We start from the raw sequence: 22,335 nt of genomic DNA, 5'->3' as shown, positions 1-22,335 counted from the left end.
GAAGGCCTGCCATGCGCTGCCTCGTCAGCTGCAGAATTCCAGGCGGCCGGCTGCTTCTCCCACATTCACCCACCCGTCACAGCAGCTTCTCTGGGCTTTGCCACCAGCAACACACAGAATCCAGCTTACAGCTAAGGGGTGGGGAGAACATCAGCACTATGATTAGCGTTTATTATATTATTATCTTTTTAAATACCTGAAGGTATCCCAAGTAATTTGTTCATTCATAAAATTATTTATATATTTAAAAAATGTTTTTCCTCGACTGAAGCACTCCTGGGTACAAATACATTGAGAAGTGAAAAGGAAGAGGAGTCAGAGATACTTCCCGATGGATTTGTATTGTTGGGGGACACTGTTTTTATGTGGATCACTCTTGTTCCTCTTCTTCTTCTTCTTCTTCTTCTTCTTCTTCTTCTTCTTCTTCTTCTTTATTCAATTTGTATACTACCCTTCATCCCCCTTCATCTGGATAGCACAGGGTGATTCACAACAGAAAAAAACAAAATGAGAATACTAAGTGCATAATAAAACAAAAACCAATAACTCCCCACAAGCACATTTAAAAATGCTACTACAGTCATACCTTGGTTTTCGAACAGCTTAGTTCTCAAACGTTTTGGCTCCTGAACGCCGCAAACCCAGAAGTGACTGTTCCGGTTTGCGAACTACTTTTGGAAGCTGAACGTCCGATGGGGCTTCCAACTGGCTGCAGGGGCTTCCAGCAGCCAATCAGAAGCTGCACTTTGGTTTCCAAACATTTTGGAAGTCGAATGGGGTTCCAGAATGGATTCCGTTCAACTTCCAAGGTACGACTGTACTGCGGCCCATGTTTCGTTAGCCCAAAATTTGAAAACGAGCGAGGTCCCAACCAAAGAACAACAACTTAAATTGACAGACTATGCACAACTCACAGACTTAACATATAGATTAAGAGAACAAGAACAACATACGTTTAGAGAAGATTGGAAAACGTTTATTGCATATATGGGAAATAACTGTGTACAGCTGAAAACACTGGCAGCAGCGTTAAGATAAATTCAACAGTGTAAATAAGTTTTGATGGATGTAATAATGGAATACTGAATGGTTTAATTTCTGTAAAATATGCAGGGATTTATGATATGTAAAATGAACCATGGAAAGAGAAGAAGGGAAATCATGGATATCTTAAAGATGTAAAAATGAGTATTTTAAATTGTAAAACAGAAATGTTAATAAAAATTATATAAAAAATAAAATAAAAAGCCACTGAATGTTAATCAGCCTGGTTGAAGAGAAACGTTTTCGCCTGATGCCTAAAGATATATATTGAAGGCACCAAGTGAGCCTTTCATCAACATCATCCATGGGCGTATTCAGGATTTCTGTTGGGAGGGCAGAACCTCAGTTAATTAAGTATTTTTATTGATTTACTTGATTTAGGAGGGGCGCCCCTCTTGGCTACGCCTAAGCCGTCGTCATGATTATGGTTACTGTTTAGTATTTATTAAATTTGTTGCTCCCTTTATCTTGCCCAGGGCAACCCAAAGAGAACTTACAACCCAACCAAACTAAACCCAACTCATCATCCGGATTCAATGGGGAAACCGAGAGGAGAATTAAGAACGGGGCGTTCCTCTGCTTCCCAGCCTCTCTTCACACGGGATCGGGATCTCGGCTGGGATCCTATGGGGCTACTCGCTTGCGCGCGTGCACACGTCTGTCCGGCCCCTCGCTCGAGAGAGAGACTGCGACGTCTGTCCTCCCACTTCCTTTCTGTCGGAGGACTTCTATCCCACACCCTCCTCCTGCTGCTGCCTCTGCCTCCTCTCCTTTAAGGCAGCCCAGCTCACCTGTAGACGCAGCGCCCTCACCTAGCCCAGGTGGCTGCCGAGAGCGAGCGAAGAAGGAGAGGAGGAGGAAGTGGGCGCAGCAGGAGCAGCATGTCCGCCTCGGCAGTTTTTATCCTTGACCTGAAAGGCAAGGTGAGTGTGACCCCCAGATCTTCCTCTCAGGTGGGGCAGAGCAGCCTCCACCCTCCAGGCGAAGTTTCCCAAATAACTCCCCCTTCTCTCTACGCCCTCCAGTATTTCCGCTCGCCAGATCCAAGCTTCTGGGTGTTACCTGGTGCAGACCTCCATTCATACTGTGTACCCTTATCCCCCTCTTCACTTTTCAGCCTGGAGAAGTGGAAGTTAAAGCCTCTTGAGACCAGGTGAGGAGCTGAGTAGCACCCAGGTGTGCCTTCTAACTGCTAGGCCACCTTTGCCTCTGGGCACAAGAAGAGAGATGGGTGCTCCTGGCCCTGGTGCCAAGGTTTCTTCCTGCGGCTCCCACCTTCCGGGAGATGGGGCCCACCTGTGCTGCGTCTGGCTGGCACCCCCTATCCCAGAGCTGGGGCTTGTTGGTGCTCCATTGCAGGCTATTTTGTGTACAGCGGGTGTGAAGGAGATTCTTTTTGGCCCTCCTTTTCTAGGCTGAAGAGTGGTCTGAAAATTGTGGCCGCTTAGTGAACGGAGGCAGCCTGGGAATGTTGCTTCCGGAGCGTGTGGACCTGCTTGCTGCCACCCTGCTGGCTCTGGTTGCATCAGGGAGCCTGTTCGACCAGCTAGGTTGCTTCAAATGGGTGAAAGAGCAGGGCCAGAGCTGTAGCAGCAAAGCAGAATGAGCCCTGAGCCCATCACTTTAAGGAACAGAAACTGGAAAAAAAACATTTGCTTTCTCGGTGATAAGCTGTGCACACTGGAACTGCCTGCTGCTACCCGTTCAAAACAACAACAACAAGAACAGTTGATGGCAGGGTTCAGAACAGTAGTAGGCCAATTTGTGGAAGAGAGGAACAGCATCAGAGCTAGCGCAAGGTAGCAGTTAAGAACCTGAGCGGAAAAGTCAACATCTGAACACAAGATCGAGGAGATTGGTGACAAACAGATTTATTTGCTAGACTGCTCGGTTTGTTCAATACTGGAATGAAAAGCATGCTAATACTGTTCAGACATTTACTCCCTGCCCCCCGCTCTTATAGAATCCCCCCCAAAGCAATTTTATTAACAATTACAATTACAGTGGTACCTCGGGTTGAGAACTTAATTCGTTCTGGAGGTCTGTTCTTAACCTGAAACTGTTCTTAACCTGAGGCACCACTTTAGCTAATGGGGCCTCCTGTTGCCACCGCACAATTTCTGTTCTCATCCTGAAGCAAAGTTCTTAACCCGAGGTACTGTTTCTGGGTTAGTGGAGTCTGTAACCTGAAGCATCTGTAACCCGAGGTACCACTGTACTGTGTAATAATGCAAGTCTCAGCGCAGCTATAGCTTTACTACATGTTGTTAGGCAAACGACAGTCTACATCAGGCATAGGCAAACTTGGCCCTCCAGATGTTTTGGGACTACAACTCCCATCGTCCCTGACCTCTGGTCCTGTTAGCTAGGGATACTAGTTTGTCTGCATCACTGCCCCCCTCCCCTTCTGTAATAGGATGGTAATAAATATACATAAGGGGCTGTTATACTCTGATTAAGCATTTTTAAACAATCAAAAAATTCATCTACATGCATATTATTAATAATAATAATAACAACGACTATTAAGGCTGCATTGCTATACCTACCTTCATGGAAGTAAGCCCAACTGAACTCAATGGGACATACTTTTGGAGTAGTTAGCTTATAGGAGTTTGCTGTAAGTGAAGTACTTGGGGAACCTTCTGATGATGGGTGCCCCCTATCTTACACAAAGCTGAGTTTATGCACTGAATAGGATCTTGTGCGGGAAAGATCATGGAGGTACAGTATCACATTTTTTTAAAATAAGTGTGGCATGAAAGGGAAGCCTGGTCCATGACAGAGATAGCTCTGGGGGTGGTGAATATTATGGTACAGCTGCATTTTCCTTTTCCTCCCACCACATCTCTAAAATAACAACTTCGTTGAAGGATGAAAAAGACCAGGGGTGGAACAAGACAATTTGCTGCCTGAAGCAAAGGACGATATTGCCTCCCTCCCTGGCCAGATTGACAGTTGAATCTTACTTCAGCTGTGCCAGGGGGATGGTTTCCTCCATCGCACCTGACAGCAGCTGGCAAGTTTAGAGGGTACATGAGAGGCTTGTGGTGCACATCTCTGTTCTCCCACAGAGGCGAATGCTATGTGGGACTGTGACTGCTGTCACCTGAAGCGATTGCTTCTTTTACCTAATAACAGAGCCGGCTCTGAAAAGCACAAAGGAGAGAACTACAGGCCCGTTAGGTAGAGAAGATCTATTGTTTATTTGACCGGGATGTGCTTTTGGAGCATTCGCGTATGTGGCCAGGGAATATAGGGTGAGACTGCAACCTGGAAGACTTGCATCTAACAGCAGAATTCACTCGGATGTCTGTCCTATTAAGTTCTATGGGTCTTACTCCCAGGTAAGTGGGTAAAGGGTCCCAGTCTAAACCTCCTCCCTGGAAAATGGTGTGTGGGTGAATGACATACATGATGCTACTTAGAGGAAGCATCAGCGATAACGTGAGCAACGCACTGTGGGTGTCTCAGTGTCAGCCATGGAAGGCTAGCGTGACTTAAGCTTCTTTCCCATCCTCCAGCCGCTCATCAGCCGCAACTACAAAGGAGATGTGAGCATGTCAGAGATTGACTACTTCATGCCGCTCTTGATGCAGAAGGAGGAAGAAAGTGCCCTGACGCCACTCCTGTCCCGCGGGAAAGTGCATTTCCTTTGGATCAAGCACAGCAACATTTACTGTATCCTTTTAATTCCGGGGAGAGGGGTGGGATGCTGCAGCCCCTGTGAGGGGCAAAACCCAAGTCCAACTGGATTCAGAAACACTACTGCCTCCAACTGTGGCGCATAGCCAGCAAGGCTGGTAATCTTCGATAGCTTTTTCCTCCATGAATTTGTCTTCTAAAGCTATCCAAGTTAGGGGACCATTACTGCCTTCTCTGGGAGGGAGCACCACAGTCTATGTGCTGCGTGAACGGCACACAATATTCTAAATGCAGTTGCACCATAGATTTGTATAACAGCAATATAATGTTGGCAGTTTATTTTCAGTTAGCCTTGCCCTGTGCTCTTAAGTTTCAGCGAAGTGGAGATTGCAAGCCCTGCGTTTCTGTACTTCTTTGGAATGATGGAGAAAGGGCAATAATGGGGTAGGCAACCTAAGGCCCGGGGGCTGGATGCAGCCCAATCGCCTTCTAAATCCAGCCCGCAAATAGTCTAGGAATCAGCGTGTTTTTACATGAGTAGAATGCGTCCTTTTATTTAAAATGCATCTCTGGGTTATTTGTGGGTCCTGCTTGGTGTTTTTACCTGAGTAGAATGTGTGCTTTTATTTATAATGCATCTCTGGGTTATTTGTGGGGCATAGGAATTCATTCATATATATTTTTTCAAAATATAGTCCGGCCCACCACATGGTCTGAGGGACGGTGGACCAGCCCACGGCTGAAAAATGTTGCTGACCCCTGGGCAAGAATGAAGCATGTGCAGAATCCTTTTGATTAGACAGAAGCCTCATTTTAGGAGATGAGTTGTCAGATGAGAGCTGAAAGGCTGGTCCCAAAAAGGGAAAACTGCAAACTGGTGCAAGATCCAGTCCAAGGAAACAACCACTGAAGAATCCACATGTGGTTTCTGTGCATCCCAATGTTCATCTACTGCCTGGCATTGGTGGCTATGTCCTCTATTTAGGCTAGAGTCCCCCAAAGCCAATACTCCTTCCCGACCATTCCCAAGTCTCTAGTCCATCAGTTCAGAAATCTCTTTCTTTACCCTTAACCTTTTGTGCAGTGGTGGCCTTAACCATGAAGAATGCCAATGCCTCACTAGTGTATTCTTTTCTCTATAAAGTGGTAGAGGTAAGTCAAGGAGCCATTTTTAGATGTACAAAGAAGAACAGGGGACCAAGATAGGAAAGGCTGATGCTATCTTTGAGTTCCCCATTGTGTTATTCTGTTGGCTTGGAGTAGCATGCAGACAACACACACCCTCCCCCATAGGAGCCAACTCCTAGGGGCTGAGATCCCTTAACCCCCCCAATAAAATATTTGATGGGGCCTGCGTGCCCCAAAGCTCATGGGCATTGCCATTCAAATGCTGTGTGTCAACTGCATCATGTGATCGATTGTGTGGGGCAGGGCATACCTGGGGTCCCCCAATATTTTTGTCAGGTTGGCACCCCTGCCCTCCCCGCAAATGATCTTGAGGCTTTTGGTTTCATCTTGGCACTACAAACCCTGATAGTATCTTTTTGGGGCCAGGGATGAAAGGCCAGTTTGCCCTTTGTAGCATAAAAACTGGCCTCTTCTACCCCATTGATTCCAGCCTTTGAAAACTGAACTTGTATGCTGTCTTTTAGTGTATTCACTCTCAAGTTTTGTTAAAAGGTAATAATAACTTCAAGGCACAGCAGGGGTGAAGAATTTGTGCCCTCCAGAAGCTCCCACCAGCCTGAGCCAGCATGGCAAATAGACAAGGATGATGGAAATTGTAGCTTGCAACATCTGGAGAGTCATAGGTTCCCCATCTCTGATTTACAACAATTAAAATAACAGAGCAATTAAAAAACCCCAACATTTTAGCACCAATGGAAACCAGTTTAAAACAACACTCTTACACTTAAGAACTTTAAATGTAAATCCAATTTACTTTGGATTTACCTCCCATTTTAATTCAGAATAAAAGTGTGCCGCTTATCAGATGTTTGGGAAAAACTGAAGTAGAAGTCGCCATCTGGCAAGGCTGCAATGGGAGTATAGCAACCCATATGAAACCAACTCTCTGCCCCTTATGCATACCAGAAGGGCCCATCTGTCTTCCTTTCCCAATGACTAATGCATCCCACACTGGGAATTCTGCAAGAAAGATACGCTTGAGCCAAATGTAGGTGGATCAAAGTTCTGGAATTTGGAATTTGGGTATTGGGGCTGCGGAATTCTAGGCTCTTCACCCCTGGACCGGGGGGGTGGGGTGTCACCACTTCTGTATAAAATCCAGTAGGGTGAAACCTTTCATTCTCTCATTGTCAGGTCTTTTCTGAATATTTCAAAGAGCTGGAAGAAGAGAGCATCCGCGACAATTTTGTCATTGTGTATGAACTGCTGGATGAGCTTATGGATTTTGGGTTTCCCCAGACAACAGATAGTAAAATTTTGCAGGAGTGAGTCATTTGGTCTGCTCCCCCTCTCCTAACCTTTTTTCCCCTGCTTTCCTGCTACCTCTTTCTGACATTGTGCAAATAAATGACCTAACAGGATTTGAAAACTATATGTGCTGAGGATGGGTATATAGGAGTTCAAGTGGAACAAAATGTTTCCCATGTGTAAAATCTCAAGTGTTGAATTCAGATGTTAATCATTCTGCTTGGGCCAAACTTTATTTCTGAGGGGGCCTCAGTTTGGGGGAAATGAGATCTGAAGAGATACTTAAATTTCAGTGTTGGGGGGCTCAGAAGCAAATGTCAAAATCTGAACTATCAATGTTTCAAACATTCCTTTTATTCTGAATTGGCATTTCAGATCAGGCAATGTGAAGTTTTGCTGAGATTCTGCTTCTGCTTTAGATAGCAGAAGGTGCTCTTTACAGTCTTCCGCAATCCTTTGAAAAGGTGTGCTTGCTGGGAGGTGGAATGACTGCATCTTATGAGGGCAGTTCTGGATCTTGATCTCACCCCCTCTTCACCCTGATGTAGGTACATCACTCAGCAGGGCAACAAGCTCGACACGGGCAAATCCCGCGTTCCACCCACCGTCACCAATGCAGTCTCCTGGAGGTCGGAGGGCATCAAATATAAGAAGAACGAAGTCTTCATTGATGTCATTGAATCTGTCAATCTGCTGGTGAGTTATTGCAGGAATGTGGGTCCATCTGGCTCACCTAGGTACGTAGATATCCAGGCAACATTGCGAGGAGCCGAAAAAGTTGGCATGGCCTTTTGTCTTGCGGCGCCTGCCCCATTGGAATTCCCTTCCATTAAGTATTACATGGGCATCAACTCTGGTGGCATGAAGTTGCTGGGTGCTTGGCCTTTCTCAGCAGAGTGCAGGAGGAAAGCTGTGTCGTTGGCAGCTGCTCAGAGGAGGCCGTGTGTGTCTCCCTTGAGATAAATTCTGGTTTCCAATGGTGACGGTGGTGCTCCCACAGGGATGGCGGTGATCTGCTCTGAAACAGTATTTTCTCCTCTTAGAGCATCAGCTTCGACAGCAAACGAGCTTGGAAGAGATGATGATAAGATGAGAAAAGGAAAGTGGGCAAAAGGTAGCTCGGGATCTACTGGAGATCCCTGGGTGATTTCTGGGTTTCTCAATAGCAACAGAAGCTGCTCCACACCCCTTTCTGCTGAAATGAAGGGCAGGAATAGATTTCTCTCTCTTTGTGATTAGAGAGTGTGAGCTCCTGTTGTTCGTTCCCAGCTCCTGCCAACCTAGCAGTTCGAAAGCACGTCAAAGTGCAAGTAGATAAATAGGTACCGCTCCGGTGGGAAGGTAAACGGTGTTTCCGTGCGTTGCTCTAGTTCACCAGAAGCAGCTTAGTCATGCTGGCCACATGACCCAGAAGCTGTACACCGGCTCCCTCGGCCAATAAAGTGAGATGAGCACCGCAACCCCAGAGTCATCCACAACTGGACCTAATGGTCAGGGGTCCCTTTGCCTTTACCTTATTTATTTAGTACATTTCATAGAATCGTAGAGTTGGAAGGGAACCCGAGTGTCATCTAGTCCAACCCCCTGCAATGCAAATATCCCACCTCCCCCCCCCCCAGTACAAAGTGACTTTTATGGTTCTTCCCCTCAGTTCTAGTACTGAGATCCACTTCCTGGGCTGAGCTTGTTCCTTAATTTTGTGTGTTGTTTCTCTCTCCACCCCCATTTTGCACCTAGATCCAGTTGGAGGATCTCTGGTTTCTAGTGCAAAAACAAAGCAGATCTGATATGCCTGAGTCTGCCCACTCATATATGATTTTAGTTTGCACACAGCACATCTAAATACTGAGTAATGTTGTTTCCATGATGTTTTGTGTACTGGTGGGTGACTTCCCTGGGCTTTGAAAGTTCATTTTAAAAAGGGGCTAGTTTGAATTCCAATTTAAGGTGTCCAAAAAGGAACAAATTCCAGTTTATATTCGTCCCTTTAGTTCTGTTCGTGTTCAATTCAAATACATCCAATTATTTTACCCTCGGCATTCAGAATGTTACAAGCTGCTGGGCTGAAGTATAAAACATGCTTAAGAAAACACAGTGGAATGTGAATTGTTTGGCTTGTTATTCCCAACAATTATCATCCTTAAACTTCAAAGCCCAAAGATCAGTAGAAAATGCATGTAGGAGATTGAACCTGAAGCTAAGAAAACATTTAAAAGCTCTACCTCAAAATGAACAATTTACATTCAGTTCACTCGGCAGTTGTGGGAACTACACTAATGGCCAAAGTTGTGGAAACTTTTAGGAAAAAATGCATTTCCGAGGTCTGACGGCTCATAACACGTGATTACCTCTCTAAACACTCATGCTCATTGGCTGCATTAAAACGATGTAAAGCTACTGCATATCAACCTAAGCAAGTTGTGCTTCCTTTTTCTGGTTATTTGGCTATAACTTTTGATAGAATACAGATAATTGAACAAACTTTGTTGCATTAGAAGAAGAAGAAGAAGAAGAGTTTGGATTTGATATCCCGCCTTTCACTCCCTTTAAGGAGTCTCAAAGCGGCTAACATTCTCCTTTCCCTTCCTCCCCCACAACAAACACTCTGTGAGGTGAGTGGGGCTGAGAGACTTCAAGGAAGTGTGACTAGCCTAAGGTCACCCAGCAGCTGCATGTGGAGGAGCGGAGACGCGAACCCGGTTCCCCAGATTACAAGACTATCGCTCTCAACCACTACACCACATTACATTCTTCCTTAAATTATCCTTCTATTGATATGTAATTTTATGGTATTACTCCAAAAAAGTGGGGTTATGAGCCATCAAACCTCAGAAATACACTATTTCCAAATGCTTTCCACAATTTTATAATATAATAATTTTTATTATTATTTATACCCCGCCCATCTGGCTGGGTTTCCCCAGCCACTCTGGGCGGCTTCCAACAGAGCACTAAAAACACTAGTGTACTACAAGGCATAGATCAAAGATTTTTGAACTAATTCAGCAAACTGCGTTAAACTGAACTAGCTCATTCCAAGACTGGTGCTGCAGTTTCATCCTGGCTGTCATCAGGGACAGGAGGCAGAAGCCCCCCTTCTTCCAGGCAAAGAGAGGAGATGGGAGGAGTTGTGACCCTGAGACTCAGACCCTGCTCTGTCTTCCAGGTTAATGCCAATGGGAGTGTCCTGCTGAGTGAGATTGTGGGCTCCATCAAGCTGAAGGTCTTCCTCTCCGGCATGCCAGAGCTGCGTTTGGGCCTCAACGACAGGGTGCTCTTTGAGATCACAGGACGTAAGTCACCCAGTGCCCTGAAAGCAGGAGCACCAGCAGTTGGGTGGGCTGGGCAGAGAGAGCCTCCAGCAGCAGGAAGTGTTGGGCTGAATGACACTAGATTTGGCTGGATTTTGCTTATTGTTGCGGTTTTTCATTTTATGTAGACAAGGTGTAATTTCAGCCCAGGAGCTTATTTTCAAAAGTAGCATTCATACAGGTGCATTTTTTGGGGGGCATCTCTCTCTTTTCACTGAAACACCAGAGCAGCACCCACACATCTGGGTGTGTCTATGAAAAATGCAGTTTCTTTTGTTCATCATTAACTTTCTGGTAACTTTTAATGTGGACCTCGTGTTTTGGGAATGGACAGCCTGTGTTCTTTTCTGCCAAATACTCACATATTTCTGCTGCTTCCAGTCTTTGGGTGTTTGTGTTTTAAAGTTGAGGGCTTTAATAATGACTTTTTAAAAAAACAACCTCCTTTTCAAAGTGTTGGTGCTGACCTTTAAAGCCCTAAACGGCCTCGGTCCAGCATACCTGAAGTAGCATCTCCACCCCCATCATTCAGCCCGGACACGGAGGTCCAGCGCCGAGGGCCTTCTGGTGGTTCCCTCACTGCGAGAAGCCAAGTTACAGGGAACCAGGCAGAGGGCCTTCTCGGTAGTGGCACCCGCCCTGTGGAACGCCCTCCCACCAGATGTCAAAGAGAACAACAACTACCAGACTTTTAGAAGACATCTGAAAGCAGCCCTGTTTAGGGAAGCTTTTAATGTTTAACAGACCACTGTATTTTAATACTTTGTTGGAAGCCGCCCAGAGTGGCTGGGGAAACCCAGCCAGATAGGCGGGGTATAAATAATAAATTATTGTTTTATTTTATTTTTATTATTTGCAAGCACCTTCCCCACTGAATGCTTGGAGTTCTGAGTGTTGGCTATTTGCAGATTAATTGCGCTGCAGAAGGCGTGCTGGGGAGACCACACATTACAAGGAACACAAAAGTAACTTTTGCTAGGTTTTAATAACAAAAACAAAAACTCCTTTTACAGTAAATCAATAAGCATGACCCATCCACCAGGGTACCGAGAGAGCTACATACTGCTCTTTATATACCATACCCAACAGCTTAATTACCACAACTTAACAGCACCTGCTATACTGCTTCACAGCTGTAAAACTAGGTCATGTCATTTGCTCTGGCCTTTAAAGAAATACACATCTTGTGGAACAATAATGAACCTTAAAATTTAAAGAGACCATTCCACACTGAGAGGCCAAGAATCACAAGGACAGGCAGCTGTTTTTCTCTGGTTAGAGCGTAGTCTCTCCCCTGCTATCCCCTGGGCAATTGTGACAGCCACACTTCTGACTTCTCAGGTGGAAAAAATAAGTCTGTGGAGCTGGAGGATGTCAAGTTCCATCAATGTGTGCGGCTGTCGCGTTTTGACAATGACCGGACCATCTCCTTTATCCCACCTGATGGAGATTTTGAGCTCATGTCCTATCGGCTGAACACACAGGTTAGTCTGGGATTCAGACCCCAGGAAAAAGTGATGCCATGGTGATCTCATTGGGTACACAGGCAACTCCTTTGTGCATGGTTGCACTGAGGCAGTAGCTGCCTAATTTTCCCAGATAATCTTTTTCCTAATGATTCATGCCCAGCTAGGTCATTTGCCTACTTATCTATAGGCTGATGCTGCTGGCGAGGAGAGAGTTCTTTGCAGAAGGATGGCAGGTGTTATGTACTGAAGTTCTCACCCTGGGCCAGCAGGGGGATACTGTAGATAGTTATGCAAATGAAGGATCGAAAGTGACGTTCAGTGATTGGATAGTTTGTATGCAAATGAAGGATCGAAAGTGACGTTCAGTGATTGGCTAGTTACAGAAAATGGTTACTGTTGCATTCTAGTGGAGCTCTATATAAGCAGGCTGACTGTGCTCCTCAGTTCAGTTCTGTTCCAGCTTACAAATAAAGAGCTGCTTTGGAAGAATCGCTGTGTCGTCTGATATGTTTGCCCACAACTTAACAGCAGGAATTATGCCCAGCTGACGAACTGGTTCCTTGTTGAGGAAGCCATGTGCGTTATCTTCAGATCTTGAGCCACTCACGGTTGCAGCTGGCTGACCTTGTAGTGGTGCAGATTCTCTATATATAGAGACATCTATTTTCTGCCGCTATAAAACATGTGGAACAGCAATCCTATATATGTACTATTGCACTGTTTGGATAAACCACACTAGAAATAATCCCATCATTTTGTACATTCCCACAGGCATTGCTTTCTTTCTCAGATCTCTTTCCCCCCAGCATGACAGTTAATAGAACTCATTGTTGTTAAATGGTTAAAGCTCAGAGGAAGGCCAGGGATGGTTGCTGCCAAAACTCTCCATAGCTGCCAATGTTTCCCTTTTTTTAAGGGAAATTCCCTTATTCCGAATAGGATTCCTCGCAAGAAAAGGGAAAAGTTGACAGCTATGAAACTCTCTCTTCCTATCAGATGTGCCCTATTGCCCTGGCACTTGTTCAAGCAATTGGAAAAATAACTATTTGTAGTATTTATCTTGCAATCACCAAATGATGATGATAACAGTTATTTGGTGAATGCAAGATAAATACAACCTGGTTCTTAGAGTCTTTCGCCTGGCTGCTCCAAGGTGGCACAAGATTTCTCAAGTATACAGGACTGATTAAGCCGAGATGACAGGATTTGTAGGTGTTCTGAGCTTTTATCATGCCTGACACACCTTTTGCTCTTTGGCTCTAACCTGCTGGAGGCTCTGGAGCCCATGAATGAGATTCTCTCTCTTTGCTTGAAGGTGAAGCCCCTCATCTGGATAGAGTCTGTCATTGAGAAGTTCTCTCACAGCCGAGTGGAGATTATGGTGAAGGTGAGTTTTTTGGGGGGATACTGCTTCCTGTTACCCAAGGCTTCCATAATAAGGGCGATCGGAGGAAAACACATGATAAAGAGGACACAATATATTTGTGTATTTATTGCTATAGATTTTGTTCACTCTTAACAGCTGCTCCAAATCATCCAAAAAGCAGGATTTGTATGGGCTTTGGAGAAATGAGATCACTTCCCAGTCTTCCATGGAGCACTACAGCAGTGATGAGCTCTGCCCCTCCTGGCTCAAAGCTTGCTTTGGCTCGCCTTCTCTCTCTTTTAAAAAATATATATTTTATTTTCATTTTTTAGACAAAATTCATATACATTTAAATCATTTTCAATTTGTACATATCTGAGATTACTTAAATCCCTGGACTTCCCCCCACCTTCCCCTGGTTTCCAATTTTTTCTGTTTCTTCTATTGCATCTAATTACATTTTTCAAATTCATTTTGTATCCCGTTTTTAAACTTAAGTCATATTACATTATAAGTGTTACAACAATCCTGCTAACGTTTTTAGATATCTGCAGTGGTCTTTGAGATACGCTATAATTTTTTTCCACTCTTGACTAAATTTTTTATTGTCTTGGTGTCTGATCTTCACGGTCATCTTTGCCATTTCAGCATAGTCCATCATCTTGGTTATCTACTCTTCTTTGGTTGGGACTTTTTCTTCCTTCTGCTTCTGGGCAAAAAGCATTCTTGTGGCTGTTTTTGCACACATAATCAGTCTTTTTAAGTCCTTAGGTCTTTCATCTCCTGTTAATCCCAATAAAAAGGCTTCTGGGTTTTGGATAAAAGTTACCTTAAACATTTTTTTTCAATTCATTATATATCATTTCCCAGAATTCTTTTACTATTTTACATGTCCACCACATGTGGTAGAATGTACCTTGGCTTGCCTCCTCTTGTGGCAGAGACGTAGTCGGGAGGCGTGAAACACAGACTGTTGTGAGCATCTCTCTGTCTTTCTCCCTTTTGGAAAGGCAAAGGGCCAATTCAAGAAGCAATCGGTGGCCAATGGAGTAGAGATATGTGTCCCGGTCCCGAGTGATGCCGACTCGCCCAAGTTCAAAACCAGCATCGGCAGTGCAAAATACCAGCCTGAGAAGAATGTTGTCGTCTGGAGCATCAAGTCGTTCCCGGTGAGAGAGATGCCCCCTTTCCCACAAATCTCCTCCCCCATTTTGTCCTTTGAATTTTGCAGATGATTTCAAAGATGCAGGTTTAACTCCAGGACATTTCCATTGCATTTGGGAAGGGGGCAATTCTGTTACATGGTCCAGTGCTCCTGCAAGTTTGTTGGGTGGCAATGGAAGAGGTGAGCAGTTGGTACTGGTCAAGAGCTTATACTATTAAGTGTGCTGTAGCTGCTCATGAATCCCTGTCCATTAGGTGCCAGCAAACCTTGAGAAAACATGAATGCAACTGATCCAAAAATCCACCCACCCACCCTCCACTCAAACAAAAAACCAAATCTCACTACAGCCAACCAAAGACAACCAACCACACCCTTGGCCACCCCAACCTCTCTCACCACTAGGGAAGTACAACAAGCGAATAGCAAGAGAACCCATACAAGTGACGCTGACGCAAAACCCCACACATGCACTAAGTAAAAGAATAGACGTATACCCGAAGGAGTGTCTCTACCCCCATCGTTCAGCCCTGACACTGAGGTCCAGCTCCGAGGGCCTTCTGGTGGTTCCCTCCCTGCGAGAAGCCAAGTTACAGGGAACCAGGCAGAGGGCCTTCTCAGTAGTGGTGCCTGCCCTGTGGAATGCCCTCCCATCAGATGTCAAGGAAGTAAACAACTCTCTGACTTTTTCCAGTAGCACCTTAGAGACCAACTAAGTTAGTTATTGGTATGAGCTTTCGTGTGCATGCACACTTCTTCAGATAAATGTGTGCATGCACACGAAAGCGCATACCAATAACTAACTTAGTTGGTCTCTAAGGTGCTACTGGAAGGAATTTTTAATTTTTTTAAATTTAATTTTATTTATTTTGTTTTGCTTTGACTACGGCAGACCAACACGGCTACCTACCTGTAACTACCGGTATCTGACTTTTAGAAGACATCTGAAGGCAGCCCTGTTTAGGGAACTTTTTAATGTTTTATATTTTGTCGTGTTTTTAGTATTCTGTTGGGAGCTGCGCAGAGTGGCTGGGGAAACCCAGCCAGATGGGCAGGGTATTAATAATAATAATAATAAATTATTATTATTTATTATTGCTATTATTATTATTTATTGGCATTACCACCCCACTCCACTCACCATTCTCCCCTCCCCTCTTTTCTTCCCAACCTAATACTGCATGTGATACTAATGTCTCACAACAAATGAAACTGATCCGTAGGAAACGCAGCTTGAAAAAAAGAGACAATGCACGTACTTTTGTAAACTAAGAAATCTTTAATAAAAATACATTTTAAAAACACACAAAAACACACACATGGATGTGATCTGTAAGGACTTCCAGAAATGCCATGGTGGATTTTCTTACCCCTTCCCTGTGGCCATTGATGAACTTCATTCACACTTCTTGGTTATTAGGGTCAGGTTGTTGCATTGGCTGGCCTGCATAACCATTGACTTAAAGAAGAAGACCTTACCTTCTCTTGCATTTGGCTCTGCAGGGTGGCAAGGAGTACCTGATGAGAGCCCACTTTGGGCTGCCCAGTGTTGAGAATGAGGAGCTGGAGGGACGTCCGCCCATCTCAGTCCGTTTTGAAATCCCCTACTTCACAGTCTCTGGGATACAGGTGAGCTGGAGTTGACCGGAAGATGGAGAAGTGGGGCTCTGTACCAGGAGTCAGCAAACTTTTTCAGCAGGGGGCGGGTCCATTCTCCCTCAGACCTTGTGGGGGGCCGGACTATATATTGGGAGGGGGCATGAACAAATTCCTATGCCCCACAAATAACTCAGAGATGCATTTTAAATAAAAGGACACATTCCACTCATGTAAAAACACGCTGATTCCCAGACTGTCCGTGGGCTGGATTTAGAAGGTGATTGGGCCGGATCCAGCCCCCGAGCCTTAGTTTGCCTACCCATACTCTGTACACTTGTGAGAGCTAGCTTGGGGGGGGGGGTTGACTGAGAGGCAAACTGGGTTGACTGCAGACTCCAAGCTGTGATTTAGTGCAAACGGCATGTGGTTGGTTAAAACGTTAAGAGCAAGTAGCTACCATCTGCTGATATAGAGTGGTACCTCGGTTTAAGAACAGTCCTGTTTACGAACGATTCGGTTTACGAACTCCGCAAAATCGGAAGTAGTGTCCCGGTTTGCGTGCAAACTTTACCTCAGTCTAAGAACGGAATCCAAACGGTGGAAGGGCACTGGCGGCAGGAGGCCTCATTAGGGAAAGCGCACCTCGGTTTAAGAACGGTTTCGGTTTAATAATGGACTTCCGGAACGGATTAAGTTCGTAAACCGAGGTACCACTGTAAAATGGTTCTTGGAATTATTCAAGCTCTCTTCCCAAAGCTGCATACGAAAGGGTCATCTCGATTACACTGTAGCTGAGGATTTAAACTCTCTGGAAGTCCAATATTTGATCTTGTTTCAATGGCTCCTGCTGGTGATGGGAGAGAATACACTGGGAACGGACGAGGAGTGAGTGGAAGTACTTAGGGGAATATTTACAAAAAAATTGACCTCAAATAGAAATTCCAGGTAGGGGATATCTTGTGACCAACAGTTGACCGCATGGACGAGAGCACTCCAGGCACTCCTGTCTTCCACTGCCTCCCGCAGTTTGGTCAAACTCATGCTGGTAGCTTTGAGAACACGGTCCAACCACCTCTTCCTCTGTCGTCCCCTTCTCCTTGTGCCCTCCATCTTTCCCAACATCAGGGTCTTTTCCAGGGAGTCTTCTCTTCTCCTGAGGTGGCCAAAGTATTGGAGCCTCAGCTTCAGGATCTGTCCTTCCAGTGAGCACTCAGGGCTGATTTCCTTAACAATGGATAGGTTTGACCTTCTTGCAGTCCATGGGACTCTCAAGAGTCTCCTCCAGCACCATAATTCAAAAGCATCAATTCTTTGGCGATCAGCCTTCTTTATGGTCCAGCTCTCACTTCCATACATCACTACTGGGAAAACCATAGCTTTAACTATACGGACCTTTGTTGGCAAGGTGATGACTCTGCTTTTTAAGATGCTGTCTAGGTTTGTCTTCATTACATACATATATTTAGGCGCCAGGCGGATATGTTTCTCCTCAGCCAGGCGTTTGGCTGATTAACATCCTATGGTCTTTTAAATGTGTCTGTGGGGGGAGGGGTTATTGGTGAGCTTTGCTTTTGTTATGTATTTTGTGTTTCCGTTTTGTATTTTTATGTTGTGAACTGCCCTGTGATCTTTGGATGAAGGGCGGTAATAATGGTAATAATAATAATAATAATAATAATAATAATAATAATTGTAGCCAATATTTCTTTGGGAGAAGGTGGGGCAGGGGCAATTTGCCAAGATGCTGCGTAGATTTGAAGTGCCTTTCATTGTGACCTGATGGCGATGGGTGGTTTAGAGGAGGTTGACGGATGCCCTCCTTTGATATTGTCCTCTCCCCTGCCACCCCTCTCTAACCCAGGTGCGGTACATGAAGATAATTGAGAAGAGTGGGTACCAGGCTCTGCCTTGGGTCCGCTACATCACCCAGAGTGGGGGTAAGTTGTCAAGGAAGCTGAGCTGCATACAGGTTGTACAGACATTGGCTTTCCCTGGCTGAGCACTTTCCGTGTACAGTCATACCTTGGGTTACAGACGCTTCAGGTTGCGTTTTTTCTGGTTACGGACCCGCCAAAACCCGGAAGTACTGGAAAGGATTACTTCTGGGGTCGCACATGCGCAGAAGCGCCAGATCACTATTTGCGCATGCGCAGAAGTGCTGAATTGGTACCCACTCGTGCGCAGACGCGCCACTGTGGGTTGCGAACACTGCAGGTTGTGAACGTGCATCGCGCACGGATCACATTCGCAACCTGAGCTTCCACTGTACTAAAAGCTGTGTGACGAGTCTTTTCTGCTGGAGCCAGTGTGGTGTAGTGCTTAGAGTGTCAGACCATGACCGTGTCTAACAAGTCCCCCTAAAAGACTTGTCCCAAGATTCCCTGTGCAGAAGCTATGCTGATTCCCTTTCAGCAAGGCTCGTTCTTCGCCTATATGTTTCGCAATTCTAGCTGTGAATCTACCCAAGAGAGAAGCAATACAGGTTTGTAATTATTTGGATTTCTCAATCTCTGGAAATGCCCCCCCTTTTTTTAATTGACGCAGTATTGGCCACTTTCCACCATCCTATTAGCCCTGCGGGGGAGCTTGTCAGTGTTCCCATTTCACAGACGAGAAACTTTTGAGAGCTGGAGAGAGCACGTTGCTAAAGCTTCCTCACTCCTTGCAGGTTCGTTCCTGCCTGTCCTGATCGCTCAGCATCTCCTGCAGGCATAACAGCTGCTCTGGGAAAAGGCAGAACTTTCAAGAACCTTACTGGCCCGACCCAGCCCTAACATAGTCTCTACCTTTTTTGTTCCAGATTACCAGCTCCGGACACATTAGTCGTGATCTTGCAGAGCTGGACACCATCAAAAATGAAGAAGCCTGAATGGCCCAAGAATCCTTTGTTGGCACTCTCTGAAGCAAATTGTGTGTGTGTGTGTGTGTGTCCTCCTTCTCTCAAAATGCCACCCTGCTCCTCTGCCCAACCACAGCTCGATTTGGCAGCAGTTCTTGGGCTGGTTTGCCCAATGCCTGCAGGAGGAAATGATGGTTCTGTGGTTGTTGCCTGAGATGGCACCTGCATTGCTTCCCTACCTGAGTGGCAGTGGACTTACCTGTGGCAAAACACCGACCAGCTGTGCCTTTCCAGGATTCCTGGATGGAGAGACTCTTCCAGGTGCCTTGCCTTCTTTCAGAACCTCCCTCCTTTAGAAGGTTCCACAGAACCAGTGGTGATGCTTTGCTCCGAAGGTTTAGCTTGGCGTTCTCATCAGGGGGAGATGCGTTTGGCTTCACCTGCGGGTAGCATTCACCTGAGTGTAGCATTCGGCTCAGCCTGGAAGGTAAGCTGAGCTCCCCACAAGCACCTTGTTGCTCTGCGCCTTAGACTGGTGAAGAGAGAGGCAGGGAAAGCATGCCCTGCCATGGTGTTTAGAAGCTAGAACTAGGAGCTTCTGGGCACAAACTCACTGGGTGGCTGCAAGCAAGCCCCTTCCCCCCCTCAGTCTGTTCCCTAATTGTATGATGAGAATAGTGGCTACCTCATTTTTAAGATTTGTGACTCAAAACTACTTCCCATTGTCCTTTAGACCACAATGAGCTGTAAATAGAAGTTGAAATGAAATTGGGCCATTTCGACAGGGTGACCATGACGCTGTTGTGTGTCATTAGTCCTCATTTCCTTTGGTTTTCTGTTCCACCTTCTTCCTACATTCTAAGCATCCTCACTACAGCCAACAAGTGGAGCTGCTTGCAATCATACTGGCCAGTTCTTACAATAGTGGGAGTTATCATTCTGGACACCTGACAGCGAAAATACCAAATATTATTTGGAGAGGAATGCAGAAGCTCAGGCCTATTTGTCCTCTTCAGAGCTCCTTTTGCCTCTCAGTTGGTTTATTTGAAACCAGATACTCCACATGCAATTTTCCCTTATTAAATCTTTCTTTGGTTTCATCTCTAAGGTCAGGAAAAGAGAATGTCCAGCTGATTAGCAGTTAATCCACTTGCTATTTATTGATACTAGTCTATGCACATTTATATTGGAGTGAGCCCCATTTAATGCAGTGATGTCATGTTTGAGTAAAAACACGCAGAAATAGGATGCAAGAGTCTGATAACCTGTCTACCCATCGTCCTTTGATTTGCTCTTGTCTCAGTGATGTGGTTGCTACGGAAACAGTCTGAAGCTACTGTTGATTTGTACAGGAACCTGAACCTGAGTCGAGCCCTTTGAGAAAAGGGAATTCTAGTTTACCAACTTTCCCTTTTTAAGCCACTAAAAGCAAGCGGATAAAATAAATGTGGTTATACTGTGAAAAAATACCTCAACACAGTGCTTTTTTTCCTGGGGGTACGCATACTCCTAAACATTTTGTGAATCTAAGTTTGGCCTCATTGAGGGGCAGTATTTCAATATGAGTAGGAAAATGAGAGTACCCCTAAACATTTTTTTTAGAAAAAAAGCACTGCCTCAGCATATAAGTGGATCCATGTACAGATCTATTTCATTAGTAATGAAGCTGCCTCAAAGTGAATGCTGTCTATTTAAGTACGGTACAGTGAGAAAAATCCCAGAAAAGGATTTGTTGGTCTGCAGCAACAAGATGGCAGAAAGTAATTGCATTAGAAAGGCCTCCAATTTAAGCCTGTCCCAGAATCTTCCACCTGTTAGGATTTTGGCACTCCCTAATATAATGCAGTTCATGCCTGATTAAGTTCCCCTGCAGATCCAGCAGTACCAACTGCAGTTCAGAGACAAACTTGCAAGCCTCACAAACCAATTCCTGCAAAGTGGTCGGTGGCAGAGCAAATGCAAAGAATATCTTGGCACCTGGGTTCAAGCCTTTAAAATATCTGTGTGTGTCCCCCTCCCCTCAAAAAAACAAAATAGCAAAACCCCACCGTAGATCTTGCATAAAGGAATGTGTGCAAATCAGAGAAATTAGTTCTGGGGCTGCTGGGTAATTTGTTCCAAGTCTGTACAGTCGTACCTCAGAAGTTGAATGGAATCAGAACATTCAGAAACCAAGCCACGGCTTCCAATTGGCTGCAGGAAGCTCCTGCAGCCAATCAGAAGCCCTGTCGGACGTTCAAGTTCCAAAGAACGTTCCCAAACCAGAACACTCACTTCTGGGTTTGCGGCATTTGGGAGCCAAAACGTTCAAGTCGCGAGGTGTTCAACTTCCGAGGTACGACTGTATAAGCTTCCTATCTATGTTCAAAGAGAAACCTGCTAAACACAGCAAGCAGGGGAGCCAAAGCCCTCACCAGCAGATTTTGGCAGGTGCCCACTTCACGCAGGTATATAGGATTGCGTGCTGCTCCAAGCCCTGTGCATTCCTCCCTGAGAACAGTGGTTCCCCAAAGGGTGTGGCAGGGGAGGATGGAAAACATGGCCGGAAGATTCTAGAGAAATCAATATTCTATTTTGGGAAAGATTCATGTTCTTCTGTAGCTGCATTGTTTTATAATTTCTGGATGTCCTACGATCATAATATAAAATAGTTGTGTTCTGTGTTATAAATCAAGCACCGCTAAGAGTTGTTTGTTTTTGTTTCCCAATGTATTTCTTATCAATAAAAGAATTCTGTGTGGCAGAAGCAAATTTTTATTCTGAAAGTGTGGGAAAAAGTTTGAGAACCACTGCTGGGTGGAACATGAGACTCTTAATTTCTGGGTTTGAGCCCCACGTTGAGCAAAAGATTCCTGCATTGCAGGGGGTTGGACTAGATGACCCTCAGGGTCCCTTCCAACTCTACAGTTCTATGATTCTAATGACTCTCGAGTAAACATAACTAAGATGAAGGAATTGTAGGGATGCTCATCACATTTGCAGATGACACCAAACTGAGAGGGGTAGCTAATGCTGCAGAAGACAGAATTGGGATTCAAGATGACCTTAGCAAATTGGAGAACTGGGTCCAAACTAACAAAATTAATTTCAGTGGGGACAAATGAAAGGTTCTACACTTAGGCAGGAAGAACCAGCTGCACAAATATAGAATAGAGGACACCTACCTTGACAGTAGTGCATGCGAAAAGGAGGTAGGGGTCTTAACGTGAGTCAACAGTGTGATGCAGCAGCAAAAAAGGCTCATGCTATTCCAGACTGAATCCACATTAGTGTCCAGTACAAGAGAAGTAATAGTACCACTCTAGGTTAAAGGTAAGGTAAATGACCCCTGGATGGTTGAGTCCAGTCAAAGGAAACTATGGGGTGTGGTGCTCATCTCGCTTTCAGGCCGAGGGAGCCGGCGTTTGTCCACAGACAGCTTTCCGGATCATGTAGCCAGCAGGACTAAACCGCTTCTGGCACAA

At 45.2% G+C, this 22,335-nt stretch overlaps 1 protein-coding gene across 1 annotated transcript; it reads left to right on the top strand.

Moving 5' to 3' along the window:
• Positions 1 to 1,775: 1,775 nt before the first annotated feature.
• On the top strand, positions 1,776 to 21,622 carry AP1M2 (adaptor related protein complex 1 subunit mu 2). The gene is made up of 12 exons (XM_080988239.1): positions 1,776 to 1,967; positions 4,569 to 4,725; positions 5,774 to 5,841; positions 7,012 to 7,142; positions 7,674 to 7,821; positions 10,292 to 10,418; positions 11,778 to 11,920; positions 13,221 to 13,292; positions 14,282 to 14,440; positions 15,937 to 16,062; positions 17,894 to 17,969; positions 18,833 to 21,622. The coding sequence occupies exons 1-12, from the start codon at positions 1,926 to 1,928 to the stop codon at positions 18,853 to 18,855; spliced, it is 1,272 nt and encodes a 423-aa protein (XP_080844365.1). The 5' UTR covers positions 1,776 to 1,925; the 3' UTR covers positions 18,856 to 21,622.
• Positions 21,623 to 22,335: the final 713 nt, after the last annotated feature.

This window comes from Podarcis pityusensis (assembly GCF_964106645.2).
Source record: "Podarcis pityusensis genome assembly, chromosome: 17".
NCBI classification, from domain to species: Eukaryota; Metazoa; Chordata; class Lepidosauria; order Squamata; family Lacertidae; genus Podarcis; species Podarcis pityusensis.
Note: the sequence above shows the minus strand (reverse complement) of the source record. Positions and strands in the feature narration are given on the sequence as shown.